The following is a 15125-nucleotide window of genomic DNA, read 5'->3' on the forward strand; positions in this document are numbered from 1 at the left end:
ACCCATGTGAAGGTCTGGGACGCTACGCCACCTTTAAAAACTTTGGCATGGCGTTCCTGCTGCTCTTCAGAGTTTCTACAGGAGACAACTGGAATGGCATCATGAAGGTGAGCACTGATTTTTAATTTTCATCACCAAACCTGATCATTTTCAGGGTTCAATCCTTGACAGTTTGCAGGTGTTTCACAACAATTCACACTCACATTCACACTGATGGTCAATAAAGTGTGACCAGTTAACCGGTTCCTGCATGTTATGGACTATGGGACATAGTGTGTACCAGGGGAAGAAACTGGCACAGAAAACATGCAAACTTCATACAGAAACACCAGGAAATATCAAACCCTGACCTTCTTGCTGTAAGGCAAGATCACCACTGTGTCACTGTGTGGCCCTGCTTTTCAGTATCTGAATTTAAGGTCAAACTGATCATCACGATGGGTAAGACAAGTGATCACCTTTAATCAGGAAATGTTTCCAGGCTTCTGTTCAATTTCAATCAATTCAAGTTAAAAAATCTCTCCTTCTTCTTCCAGGACACACTAAGAGACTGCGTCCAGGAAACCAGCACCTGCTACAACACTGTGGTCTCCCCCATCTACTTTGTCTCCTTCGTCCTGACCGCTCAGTTTGTCCTCGTCAACGTCGTCATCGCCGTCCTGATGAAGCACCTGGAGGAGAGCAACAAGGAGGCCAACGAGAATGCGGAGGCCGAGGCAGACCTGGACCTGGAGCTGCAGATGGACATGGGAGACATGGGAGCCAGATCGCCTCAGTTACATCCTCTTGTGCTGGGCGTCGACAGATCGAGTTCTGGAGGTTCGCCGTTGAGGTCCACAGGAGAAGAGGGGGAGAAGGAACCAGAACCAGAGAGGGAAGTCCTCATGGACTCACCTACTGTGGATATAACCAGAGACTCTACTGAAATGACAGAAGAACCTCCTCCATGTCTGGAGCCCCCAGCACAGGTAAAGACACTGTTTTTTCTTATTCTAACATGTACAGTACTGGATCCAGGAACCTCATGTTGGTCCTCAGTGGTTCAAAGCATTGGTTCAAGTGAGTTGGCTTGGTTTTCAGTGTCTCTTCACTTGTGTCAGATGTTCTGCGATCACTTCCTGCATGGATGTGGGTCACGGTTTGTGTGACCTAATATCTGGTCCCATTAACTCTGACTGGAGTCTGAACCATGAGTTGATCGTGTGGCCCAGGCCTGACAGATAGTATTTGAACAATGGGCTTCCTTTAGAGAGACCTGTGTCCTTCACTGTCCCTCTGTATAAACAGCATGTCAACAAACTATAGCAGATACAGCCGTCTTAGGAAAATCCCACTGGAATATTCTGGAATTATTTCAGTTTTTAACAGGATGCATGTACTTGTACATACTGTACATATAGTCAGGGTCAGATTTGTAAGTACAGTCGCCCAAGTAGCGACATTAGTCAATGATGGACCATACAAAAAATAATTCACATTAAAATTAACACACATTTAAGTTCCCAGGAAGATACGTCATAAATTTGAACCTTAGTTTTTATCAAACCAGTGCTGCTTCAGTGGACCAGTAAAGATAGTTTGTTACAAAATTGGCCAGAGAAGCACCTCTATTGTATGAAATCTGGCAAATATGTGGCCTAAACTCTGTTGGTCCAGATGACCAATGTTATATGCTAGTGCTTTTGGACGAGAGTGGAGGAATAGACCTGACATATGTTTTTTTTATCTATTCACTGTGTCAAATAATACAACACTTCCCTGTGACTTACAGTTTTCGTCAACAAATCGTTGTTCCAGGGAAAACACTGTTGGTTTTGACAGTTTTCAGTGAGGATTTAAGGTCTTTACATGTTCACAAAGACAGAAACGTGTGTTTGTGTCTCTGTGTACATGTTTGTAGCTCTGTGAAAATCGGTTTGATGTGAAGGCATTTCTGTGCTCTCACAACCTAACAGAACTTAATAAGATTTAATACTGGGTTGAGTTTTTTTTTCTAAGTAATAAAACCATCATTAGTATTAGGCATTTAGAGTGTCCTTACATTTCCAGAGGGACAAAAATATGTCTGTGTGTGTGTGTGGTTGGCCCCTGCAGAGGACATGCCAGTCAAATAGGTCACAGTGCCATGGGAAAGAGGGGCCACGTGGTCTTGTTGTCCGACTTGAACAGCTATTTCCAGACTGAGGGGAACTTCCTGAGGAGAGGAAATAGACGCCTCTACCCTTATCTCTGTGCTGCTCCCCTAAACATGAGATTGAAACATAAGCTCTCAGTTGGAACCGGCCCTACCGCTGGGTTGTAGTGCCTCTCTGAGGCCAGTCTTAGTATAACAAGTAATCTTAATATATCGAGAATGTCTTGATATTGTCTGGACAAACAAGCTAGCTCTTCCCCTTCAAATCCAATTTGAAAGCATTGATACTATCATTGGAATTTTTTTTATTATTATTGGTAAAAAAAGGACAAGGATAATATGTTTGTAAAACAAGTGACTTGACTGATATTTATGAAAAAACATAAACAGATCTAAATGTCTATCCAAAGTAACTTCTTAAAAGGACACAAGGTAGACTAAAATCTGAAGAGAGTCAGTAATAAAGAATCCTTTATTATCATTCATTTTGAACATGCATGTAAATATGAGGAGCAGCAGATGCCATTATGTGGCAGCAAAGGTCATACAAGTAACATTCTCCATGTTTAGAAATGTAATTTTTAAGTGTTTAAAACCACCTCACGAAGAGGAGAATCAGACAAAGTTTAGGATCTTGTGACTATTACAGCACCTGAGATTTTCTCTGTCCCCTTGATTTAATGGTTCAAATGCATCCACAAAAAATTGAATTTTTAATTAATTTTTAGGACAAGTATCAATGTTTGTGTGGCTTTTTTGATAGTCTAATATATAAATCTAGTCCTTCTTGTGTGTTTGTGTGTAAAGATTTGTTCTGTTTTGGTTTAATTGTTTTTTTTCGACTCACGTTTCTCCCTCCCCCTCTCTCTTCTGTGATCCATTCTTTCTGTCTCCCTGGACGTGTCTCTCTGTCTCTTATTTGGTCCCTCTTGCTGCGCTGCATATTCCACTTGTCTCCAGCGGAGAGCGCTGTTTGACTCAGTCTCCCTGGTTATCCAGGGTTCAATGGAGGGGGAGTTGAGCCTGATGGACAACCTGTCTGGCTCTATTCACCACTTTTATGCGCTGCCCCCCAAGGCCAGCAGGCGCAGCATCGACAAGGTCAATAATCCGTAAACTGCTGACTCATCCTCTTCATTTTCATACATCCTAATTTCTCATCATTATTTCTCAATAAAAATGATCAAGAACCAAAAAAAAAACCTTAAATAATTTAACCCTGTAAACGCTGACACATTAGAAGAGAGAAAAAAAAAAAAGCTTAATTTTAAAAACTGAGATCTTCATTAAACAATATAACAAAATATAAAAAAAACACTTAGTTTTGTTCATATGATTATTTTTTTATACACTTTGATGTGTGATGTGTGTCTTAAAAACACAGTTTTTATCTCAGAATCTTTCATACCAAATGTGATACAAATGGTTTTAAGGGGTCAAACGTAGTTTAAAAATGTTTAAAAATGCTGTAACCTAAATCTGAAAGATGTGTCTCTGATTTGTTTTGACTTATCTGAGAGAGTAAACAGTATTTAGTATTTCTGTCATTGTAACATAACATAATTGCTCTAGGCCTCGGTCTGGTCTCCTCACATACTGTACTTCGTCACTAACTCTAACTTCTGCATGTCAGCGTTTGGACCTGTTTTAATAGCCTTGGTGGAACTCCATCTCCTCCAAACACCACTATGTGTGTTTCTGCCACCTTTATGAGTTGAAATGTTAAACTGCTGTTAAACTGCCATTTTGTCAGTCAGTGCTGACCCCTTCAAATCCAATTCCTGACCTGTGAACGATCTCCGCAGAGTCATGTTCCATCAATAAGCTCTAAATCACGGAGTCACTGAAAAGTGCATTTGGGTGATTTTCTTTTCCTCATTTAAATGCAATAGTTTAAGCTCTATCACATTAGCATTTCCTAAACGTTATTCTCTCCAAAGCCTGAAATGGTTTTGGGATGTCATTATGAGGCAGAGAGGCCGCCTCCTCCTCCTCCTCTGCACCTCCTTCAGAGATGCTTCTCTCACAGATGGCTCATTTTCCTGTCAAGGAGCTTTTACCCTGTTAAATCACTGCATACATACCGTACTGTGCTGCTTCTTAACCACACTCCAACTGGTTTGGAGATGCTGAGGCGGCGGTGTAGACACTGCTGTCTAACGTTTAACCCCTGTACACATAAATACATACAAATATTTGAAATCATCTACTTATGTTGTTTGTTTATGTCTAAATGTTGATCGCCTCACTTTGCAACTTGCATGGTGAATGAGTTGGTGTCTGTTTGAATGAGGAGAGCATACAAAGTGTACCAAAACGCTTTGGACAAATTAGATAAAAAATATTTAATGCAACTGCCCCCCTCTTTCGGAGCCACTCCTCTGGTCAGTTATTTGTGTTAGCATTAGCATGACATTTGCTCAGATTAGTATTGTTAGCGTTGTTACACAGTCAAGTCAGAAATGTTGTTTATCATCGGAATCTCAACGCAGTAACACATTTAACTAAAACTGGATCAATCAACTGGAGTAGAGCTAATCTGCTAATATGGTGGCCATATCTATAGCATGTAGTCTTAGTTAGCTATAGCATATACTGTAAAAGATACACAGTATTGAGGTGACATCTTTAACAGGTTTTACCTGGTTATGTTAACCTACAGCTTCCGCTCACCTAACGCAGTAATATCACAGGTCCACTGCTAATCTTACACTGCCCTCATGTGGTGAAAAAAACAACAACAAAATAACTGGTGACTGAATAACTGACACCTTATTGAAGTTGTAGTCACAGTAATAGTGTAGTATAGTATAGTATGGTATTTAACAAGTTTTGCCCAGTTTTTGTTTGTGTCCAAACTGATAGCTGACTGTTTTTTTCTTGTTTAGTATTTTCTCTGCTGAACATTTCCAGTTTCATGTTCGTATGCTTGTATCTTCTGCTAGCTCCAGGTCCTTGCTGTGTGTAGAGTCTTCTCTGTGTCGTTACGCTCACCAGCCATTGTCTCTTCCTGTCTAGATCCCTCTAGCGGAGATGGACGCTCTGTCTCTGGCCTCTGAGAAATCCTGGTCCATAGCTCTGTCCGACGACTCAGGCCCCGACGATTTTAACCCCCTCTTTCTAAGCAGTCTGGAATGCAACGTATTGACAGTTCTTCTCTTCCTAAATGCGTCCTCCCCTTCTTCTCCCCCCTTATGCAGTATCTTGTAGTCCGTGGTTTCTTCCTTCTTTCCCAGGCTGCTTCCACTGCCGCTTGTTCTTCCTCTGCACTCTCACTGCAAAGTGTGACAGGATCCTAAATTATGGCAGTTAAACTCAGCTGATTCACTGTCTTCACTATAAAGTTTTTGGGGAGCCATTTTTATTCCCACGTTGTCAATTGTTGAAACAAAAACACTAATATAAACATTGTGTCATAAATGAGCAGAGGTCAAAGGCTTCTCTAGATAAATAGAAGTGCTGCTCTCAGCCATTAATCTGAGTCTCCCACTGTCTTCACAGTAAACACTGTTTGTCTCCTGGGCTCAGGGTAAGAAATATTCTACAACAAAACAAATAGCAACAAATTTAAAAAATAAAATCTTCTATAGTCATTGTTTCTAGGGGAACACAGAGTGGTCCACCACTGGTATATACAACTTAGGCTTGGTCCAACTTGAGTGGAAGAAATTGTAGGCAATATTTTTGTCCCAAAGTATGGCCAGAAAAGGACCAATTTTTGTTTGTCTCTCTGTGAGACATGTCCCACAATTTGAATATCCTGTATATATTTATGGTCCACTTTTCCTGCATCGACCAGAGCTGAAGGACAGACCAGAATTAAATCCTAATAATTGGACATTTTCAGTAACATTTGTATAGAATAGTAATGTTTTACATTTTACACAAATGTAATTATTTTAGAACTATATTTTCAGTTTAAAAAACTGCAACATTAAAGAGAAAAAGGGTCCTCTGAATTCTGTTGATGGACAAATGAGGATTGTGTGTAAATAAATAATTAAAAAAACCTGACTTCAATGACATTCAGATCTAAATCATGCATTAATTACGACTGTAAATAAATGAAAGGTCTGTAATTAACTATCTGTTCTGCTGTGTAATGATTAAAGCTTCTCAGGAGTCAGGTGACCTCCTCCTCAGAGAGACACTCCAGCCTTGGCTCCTCACAGACTGTGATGCAGAGTAGATTGATTTATATACTGTCAGTCTCAAAAAGGTGGTCTGATGCCAATACATGACACCAATTCATTGGGACATGTCCAGAAATCTAAAAAAATGAGCAAGTCATTGAAGAGGTAGAGGAATGCAAGTGGCATTGAAAGACCTCAGGGAATCTAATCATTAACACTCTGACTTTCTCATTCCACCTTTCCAGCCTGGTGTGTGTCCTCTAAACCAGTCCAGTCCAGTGCAGTCCAGTAGAGTAGAACGCCTCCTTACCTACCAGTTTGAAGTTTCTTCCGCTACCTTCCTTCTCTCTCACCTCCTCTGCCCTACATCCTTTCTCCTCCTGTCCCTCAGTTTTTATCCTATGTGCTTTAAATGTTGGGTCCACGTCTCTTCTCAAAGTCCTCGTGTTTTTTGTGCAGTAGATTTTGGAATGTTGGACGTTGTCCTGAGTTTGCTTTGGGGTTGTACGGTGTTTAATGAGAAATGGTTCAAAGATGGCTCCGGCTGCTGCTGACACACAATCACTGAGCAGGTTTTACTAAACATTCACACTTGGAGCAAAGAGGGGAGGGGGGTTAAATGAAAATGACCGTAGAGTCCTGTAAATGGGAGTGGCTTTTGGGATCTCAGGCTGTTCTGTGCCAATCAACTCCAATGAGCAAAAACGTTCTCCATATACGCTGACAATCACTGCCTCTTTGTTCACAATCCATCATAGAGAAACACCAGCTGTGAATATGACTGTTTGAAATAAGGAAGAAGACCAGAACCCCCCAGACAGACCCTGACTTTCTGTTGTCATTCCACAGCTGGAGCAGCTTGACCTTGGGGAGCCACAGAGGGACAACCTGCTGAGCGTCAGGAAGCCCACAGTGGGACGCACACACTCCCTGCCCAATGACAGCTACATGCTCTTCCCTCTGGGGCCTGTTGGTCGAACAGCTCCAGCTGCTGCACATCTTCTAGCACAGTCAGAGGGGTCCTCCCCATCAACACACAGCCCCCGTAGGGCCCAGTCAGGTAAGAGGTAGGATGGAACAATGAAAAAAAAAAAAAGACTTTAACCAGAAGTAAAAAGAAACACTAACATTGTAACCTTAAGTGTACTTAAAGATTTTTATTCATAAAATATGGCCCAAACTCCAGGTTGATATTAACCTACAGACAATATTACACATTAAAGTTAATCTAAACTAATCTAAACAAGATTCTATTTAGGGACAGAAATGTCTCGTTATTACCAAAAATATTTAGAAAATAGCCAAAGTATAGCTGAATGTTTACACAGGCGACAAAAAAGAAAATGTGATGAACACTGACATTTTTTTAAATTGAAAACTAAAAATAATTAAACAGAAAAAGCCAAAATGCTACAGTTAGGTCAAAAACTACAAAGTACTACAAGCTTGCTAAGTTGCTAATGTTGTTGTTGTTGTTGTTGACAGGCTCACGCACCTCGGTACGTTCGCAGCCGGAGGAGTTTTCCCAGCAGCTGATAGTTCCCACAGACCTCTTCAGACCCATCTCCCCCCACAGTCATTCAGACTCAGAGAGTATACCACGACTACCGCCGCCCAGACGCACACACACAGTCAGCCGCACACTCCGCAGACAGGTAACTACACCACACTGTTCACTTACTTTTTCCAACCTTTTTACAGCAACTACAGCAAATTCACTCACAATGTACTTACTGTAACCTGGGTCTGAACACAAATCACAGTTGGACTCACAGTAACTGAGAAAGTCAGGAAGAACGACATTCACAATGTTTTTATTCTTAAAATAGTCCTTGGTGGAGTTTGAGTGATTCAAATCTTGCAGGTTTCTAAACTCTTCTCTCCCCCCTCCTCCTTTCCCCCCTCTCCTTTACTGACTGATATTTGATCATGTCGTACCTGGGGTTCTCTGTGTCCTCAGCTCAGTCGGGCTCAGATGCCATTCGACCCTGAGCTGCTGCTCAAACACAGATACTCCTGTTTCTGAAAGGAGGCCCAGCAGCAGTGACCTGTGGGCCTCTTCAGAAACACTGCACCTCATGTTCATCCTCAGACAGACACTAGATGTCACCCTCACAGGCTTCCCATTTTTTATTTTCTACTGTCTTTATTTATTTATTTATTTGCTGACCATCAGCCACAGTAACTAAACCTGAAGGCAGGCATTTATTACACATAAAAAAATGTTTATTTTTCAAATATAATCCCTGGATTTACCCATGGCTTTAAAGCAGAACTTTTTTGTTTCTCACAAAAGTAACAACTCAGGGAAGTGCTGTCCATATGCATTTTTTTCCATTTTGTACAAACTATACCAAGATATAAGAGCACTTGTGTATTTTCTATTGAATAGTTAAAGTGCTTAAACGTAGTTAAAATTATACTTGACTCAATTTTGCTTAAAAAACACAGGGTTTTCATTGTGTACGTTTTTTAGTACCCACCCTTGTAATATATACCTGCTGTGGCTGCTGATTGGACTGGTTTGGGTCTTTGTGGCCACAAGATGTCACTGTTGTCACATCATTCAGACTCCTGCATTGTGAAATAACCCAAGACCATCCCTTGATTCTGCAACGAGAATCATCCATGCCTTGTTTTCTTTCTAAAGCTTTAATTGACAATAATGAACACAGCAGTGTTCAAATATCTTAATTTACTATTTTACTTTAAAGAAACAAGACATGAAGACTTTTCACATCGTGCTTCCTAACCCCTCCCCTCTTACAGCAGAGTCAGTGTACTTCCATGTACCCTTTGGCCTCACACGTACTCAATATTGGGCTGTAAAAATGAAATGAAATGTAAATAGTGAGTGTTTCTGGATAGCTGTGTGACAGGTCAAAGGTCAAGAGGGTCAGATGGGTTGACTCAGAGTTCATAGGGTCTGCTATTTCCTGATTAAGTTAATTTTCTTGCTATCAGTTGACACCTACACGTTTGACACAGGACCAAAAAGAGGAGGGAGGAAAGGGGAGGTACCACACTGTGTGTGTTTCTCCACCTGTCAGTTATTTTAAAAGTTACTGACAGCTTTGGTTTAAGTTACTGAAGTCTTTGAACATTCAGAACAAATAAAAACTTGAAAGTGTAAAAATACGTTCAGGGCAAAATACTTTCCTTTTTAAAACCGTAATAGTCTACCACCTATATAAATATAAATAAATATATCAGTTTGAAAGATGGAAATTCTAGACACAAGATGCTTTTCAACTGAAATCAAACTGAAATACAAATCTGCTGAGGAGTTCACTTTAGAACAGGATGAAGGTCAGATCCTGAGAGTCAGATCCTAAATGGATTTGCAGATGCAAATCCTAAACTTCAGCTGAAGATTTTCAGTTTACCCGAAAGATCAGGTGAAGGACAGAAAACTAAGGAAGTTCCTTGACCTAAGCCCATTTTCTGTACTCAAGGACTCTGTGAACTCTGACCCAAACTACTACTTCTTATCCTCATCACCTCACACTAACTAGTCTCCCGTCTCATCTTCTCTGAACTCCCCTCTGTTTCCCCTCCTCTCCTCACTCATGGACCTCCATCTCCTCACATTGCGACCCTCTCCTCTTCACCTTCTACGTCCACCAGGTCGCGGTTTCTACTGATTCTCAGGAGGCCCTGTGCTCAGGGGGAGGAGAGAACAGTGAAGGACTTTTGAACGTGGCCTCTCTGGCGCTCTCGTCATCATCTCCCTGCACCTCCTCTTCCTCCTCCTCCTCCTCCTCCCCTCTACCCTCCTGTCCTTCGACCTGCTCACATCTTGTTCAGCAGCAGCCATCTCTCTGTCTGGTTCCTGCCACACCTAAACCCTCGCCCCCTGGCAGTGTGCACACCCAGTATCAGGATCAGCACTGTCTGGCCTCCTCCTCTACATCTTCCTCCTCCACTACCTCCTCACTTCCTCCTTCCCTCCTACCAGACAGACCTCAGCAGCTTCAGGAGGAGGCCTCAGTGGATCAGGAGGTGTCCCTCATCACCTGTGTAGGACTGATGGGCAGGGACGATACCGTGGCGGAGGACAGCGGTGACGGCAGTGAGGGTTACAGCTCCGTCATTGACTGCCAGCAGCGGAGGAGCCAACATTTAAGGCAGCTGAAACGGTACCACAGCGCTGACACACAGGGTCGCAGCACCCTGCTGCCCCAACCCCGTCCTTCCTCCTGGCTGGACGACCCCAGACGCCACTCGGTGGAGGTCTGCTCCTCAGTGGAGACCAGCCCCCAACGCAGCACCACCTCCACCTCCTCCGGCTTTGTGTCACGGGCCGACAGCCTACAGATCCACAGCCAGACCTCCACTCACACCTCGCTGCTCTCACCTCGGCGCAAGAAGAAGATGAGCCCCCCCTGCATCTCTGTGGACCCCCCTGATGGACTGGAACCTCAGTCTGGACTCTACCCGGGCCTAGGTGGGCTGACTGGGTTAGGGATGCCACCTCCTCTGCCCAGCAGAGACACCTGCCTGAGGAGGAGAGCACCCTCCAGTGACTCCAAGGACTCTTTCGACCTGGGAGCAGGCGAGGGTTCGGGTCAGGACGGAGGTTTGCCGAACTCTAACCCCAACACCAACCCCAAGCTATTGACTCTTCCCAGCTTCTCCTTTGAGAAGACGAGCTCTGAGCACTGAAAACACACAACAGCCAGACTGTCCATACACGCACACACACACACACACACACACACACACATACACATACACAGTGCACTCCGTGTGTCTCTGATGGTGGTAGTTCTAGATATAGAGCTGTAGAGAGTAAACAAAGCTACGACAACATCCTTGGTTTCATAAGGAGTGCAGTTCTGTAGTTGTGTGTGATCATCCCTCGTCTTTGTATTATTACTGCCAAAAAAAGAAGAAGTAGAAGAAGTAGAAGCAGCAGAAGAAGAAGAAGAAGAAGCCAATGACGAATACCACGCTTAACAGCTGGGATTCTGGCGCCCCCGTGTGGCCATGCATCTGAACTGCCTGGTGTCACACAGGCTGGACTCCCCCCTCTCCCGCCCCCCAGAGTCAGTGGAAGTACAAAGCAATATGAACGTTTTAGAGACACTATTTTCTTAAATTATTGGGCCATAGTGTTTGTACAGGATGTTGTTTTCTTTTTATTTGAATGTTTTACCTTTTTATTGTTGGTTTTTTTTTTTTAGTCTTTTGTGGTTTCATTTCTTTTGTTGTCAGACCTGGTTTGTCTTTGGCGTTTTTTTCACTGTAGGATATTTTTAGCTTTCTTGATTTTACTGAGAAAAGTGAACGTTTTTCAAAGTGCTGAGAACCATGTATTTGTAGGAATAATATATAAATATATCTATATAAAAAAACAAGTCATTAAACTGAGCTTGGATTTTTAAGCACATGAAAAAGAATGGTAGTTGTTTGATTGTGAGATTGTAATAATTTAGGATTTAGGAAGATTATCTATAATTCTGAAAAAAGTTAGAACACAATAATAAACAAATGGCACTAATGGAAAATCTGAAAAATGGAAAATGCCAGAGTTCTCATCACTTCTTATCAGAATCTCCCCTAGAACTCAAAGGATATCTGGAAAATGGTAGAAAGTGGAAAGAAAGTTAAAACAGTTCCAGGTAAGTGTGAATAATTCAGATTCTCTGTTCACTCAACAAACGACTCAGAAAACCTCTGTTTCTCTGAACTCACTGACAAACATGTTATGGAGTTTATTAAATCCTTGACCTGTGTGGACCTGTGTGCTGTACTGTAGCTGCCATTAACAATGAGTGCTTCATCTTCACCACAGCCACAGTCTTCTTCGTCCCTAGTGCAGGTTCTGAGCTTGGATGACACAGCACTTTAGAACAAACCACATGTGATCACAGGTAAGAAGTCGAAAGTTGTAAAACTCAAACAATCCCACCGTAGTCTGCTCCACAGTGGATGTCTTTTCCCTCCCGGATTCCATTTCACGTTTGAAAATTTACCAGAACTGCAACATTCTAACAGTGTGTTCTGTTCACGGTCTACAGTTGTACTGTTGAGATGTTGTTGGCAGAAAAGCAGAGATCAGGCTGACATTTAAGATTCACAGTCCACACAGACTTTTGACTCCACAATTAGAAAAAGTAACAGATTGCTGCCTCGGCACAAACTGTGTGGTGACATAAAAGGACTTTATTTAGAAGAATTCATCTGTTCTTACCACTGCCGTGAACCTTCTGCTGATTCCTTTGAGGATCATTTAGAGCAAACAGAAGGCTATGATGTGTTAAAATGTTCTGGTTTAGAACAAAGATAAATCTTTCCTCCAACATTAACACTTTCACCCGTTTAATACACACTTTTATACCTAACGTCTGTCTGTTTAAAGCCAATGTATCCAACCACTGGGTCACAGACCTGTAAAATTCTGTTCAGACAAACTCTGTTTTCACTTTGAATTTTGAGTTGTTTTCGTTTAAATGTTATGAAAGTCAATTTGTTATTTGAAAGTACTGATAATGTTTGACATGACTGTGTTTCAAGGAACGGTTGCCTTGTTTGGTGATTTTGCCGTTGAACACATCAGTGTGACACATTTCTGTTATACTTTGTTTTGGACTTTGATCAGTGGTTACAGCAGGAACAGACAGGACAGCAGCCAAAATCAGGAAAAGTCTGATTACCTCGGAGGACAATGTTCTTCAAAGCATTGCCAGGGCTTTTTTTTTTTTTTTTTTTTTTAATAATAATGGTTCAAGAAAATAACTGGGCACAAATGCAACATCACGAAAACCTCCATAAAACACCAATCAGGGATAATACAGTAATATATCATAAAATATTCATATTCTCTCGCTCTCTCTCTCTCTCTCTTTGTCTCTCTCTCGTGGCCTGTTTTTTTGTTTTGTTTTAGTGTTAGTTTTTTTTTTTGTCTGAGTCCCAGACCATAAATATAAGTGTTGCAGTAAAGAGTGAACAGAGACCAAATCTACCAACTGTTTGTTTTCAAACCTCAAGAGACAGCTTTTAGCAGAATATTCTTTTCAGCTACTTTTCCCCCTTTAGGACAAAATATTTAGAGCTTTGTCCTGCAGCCAAACACAATACTGGCTGCTGTCACCAAATCATGGAACACTGATTTAGTTTTGAGACAGAAACTTGTGATTTTTTTTTTTTTTTTTTTGATTTTGTGATATTTTTTTTTTCTGTTACTTTTTTAAGGAGGGCTCAGCCCTTAAATCAAAACTCAGCTGGATGGTGATTTTTTTTGTAGTTTTACAGAGAAACACAATGATTTGAAGTGGGTTAAAGCGTTGCTGACATTTGTGCAAAAGTAAAATTCCAGACATGTCGTAAAAAGAAATCTGATTTTAATGTATTTCCAGCAACATAAAAACAAGATGTGTCATAAGATTCATTATCATGACACAGCCCTGTCAAGTCCTGCTCCGATGGATGAAAAATTGATAGGACTTTTGAACCATTTCTTTTTTCCTTCTGCATATAAATGAATATTTGAAGATTTTTCTGACATCCAGAACTCAGACTGTGAATGAAAATCACCTTTTCTGTTCTCTCTCCATGTCTGTTTTCCTTTATTTATTGATTTTGTCAGTATTTATTTTTTAGTTTTTTCTCATAGCAAGAGCATGCAAGGCTGTTTCTTCTGCACTAACCTGATAATCCTGTGTGGCTGGATATGAATGATGATGCAGAAGAGAAAAAACTGAAGTTTGTTCATTCTCTGAGTAATCTTACTGTTAGACTCACAGTCTGATTCTTTAGTTTTTCAATTCATAGTTGGTTAACAAAAAACAAACTAGTATCAATCATTCCTGTACAGCCAACTGACCAATCAACTAACAAAGCATTAAACAACCAAGCTGAACTAAGTTCAAAGTCTGTAGCAAAAACCTTGTCAAGTCAACTTGATTCATGAAGTGAACAAATGTTTAAAGAAACAAGTGCTGTAAGGAAAAGATTGTGTTTTTAAAAGCAATGCCAAAGGTATAATTTGTGTCAGCAGACAGATACGTTGGTTGTCAGTGCTTTGCTAACAGTTAGTTCATCAGTATATTTCATCCTTCTTTAGTTCAACCGAAAACGGCTAGAATCATCCCTGTCTTCTTTCATTCTTCCAACTCGCCAGTGACGTTAACTGTTGAAGAACTCTAGCAGCTCCTCCACTGTGTGCCACTGTTATGACAGTTTGTTCCAAACTTGTTTGAAAAAATCCCTAGTTCCTTTGATGACTAAATATTATGATGTGGTTGCAGTCAATCACAGTGACCTTGATTCTCTGAGATCATTTGTTCATTGTCCACATTCAGTCATTTTAATCAGGGGTCGGGAACCTTTTTAGCAGAGAGAGCCAAAATAATTTTGGAGTATAATAAGTCTCTGAAGTATTAATTAATAAGTATTAATAAAGTTTTTTTTAAAATTTAATAACGTAGTTATACTATCCAAAAGCTAAGTTTTTTTTTAAATTTAATAACGTAGTTATACTATCCAATGCATAAAATCCAATGACCATTTATACGACTTCTGGTGCTGCATGGTTTTGATGCAATTGGCTCCAGCACAAAAACATAATGCATAGCAAACTTATAAATATATGGTTCCACTTGCCATACAAAACAGATTATTACACACCACGTAAGAAAAATCTTAATTTATTGTACAGTCATTAAATGCAACACCCTTACTGAATCATGCATCCAGGGGAGCAGCAGTCGAGCTCTGCTGTCATCCTGGTAGGTGCACATGTGCGGAGGTCCGTCATTCATTTATTTTGTTATTTAAATTTTATCATTAACCATATTTTTATTTATTTTATGTTTTCATCATGTGACGTGTGTGTGTTTCTACAAAATGGACTG

At 40.9% G+C, this 15125-nt stretch overlaps 1 protein-coding gene across 1 annotated transcript in view; it reads left to right on the top strand.

Moving 5' to 3' along the window:
* The window catches only part of cacna1g (calcium channel, voltage-dependent, T type, alpha 1G subunit), a 193960-nt gene extending 180939 nt beyond the window's left edge, over window positions 1-13021 (top strand). Inside the window, exons 33-38 of the mRNA XM_025057946.1 lie at window positions 1-107; window positions 537-968; window positions 3095-3235; window positions 7117-7327; window positions 7753-7922; window positions 9895-13021. The exon at window positions 1-107 is cut by the window's left edge and continues 7 nt beyond it. Coding sequence (XP_024913714.1) covers window positions 1-107; window positions 537-968; window positions 3095-3235; window positions 7117-7327; window positions 7753-7922; window positions 9895-10932 — 2099 coding nt within the window. The 3' untranslated portion in view covers window positions 10933-13021. The remainder of the gene's footprint in view (window positions 108-536; window positions 969-3094; window positions 3236-7116; window positions 7328-7752; window positions 7923-9894) is intronic.
* Window positions 13022-15125: the final 2104 nt, after the last annotated feature.

Source organism: Cynoglossus semilaevis, chromosome 8 (genome assembly GCF_000523025.1).
Source record: "Cynoglossus semilaevis isolate Cse_v1.0 chromosome 8, Cse_v1.0, whole genome shotgun sequence".
Lineage (NCBI taxonomy): Eukaryota > Metazoa > Chordata > Actinopteri > Pleuronectiformes > Cynoglossidae > Cynoglossus > Cynoglossus semilaevis.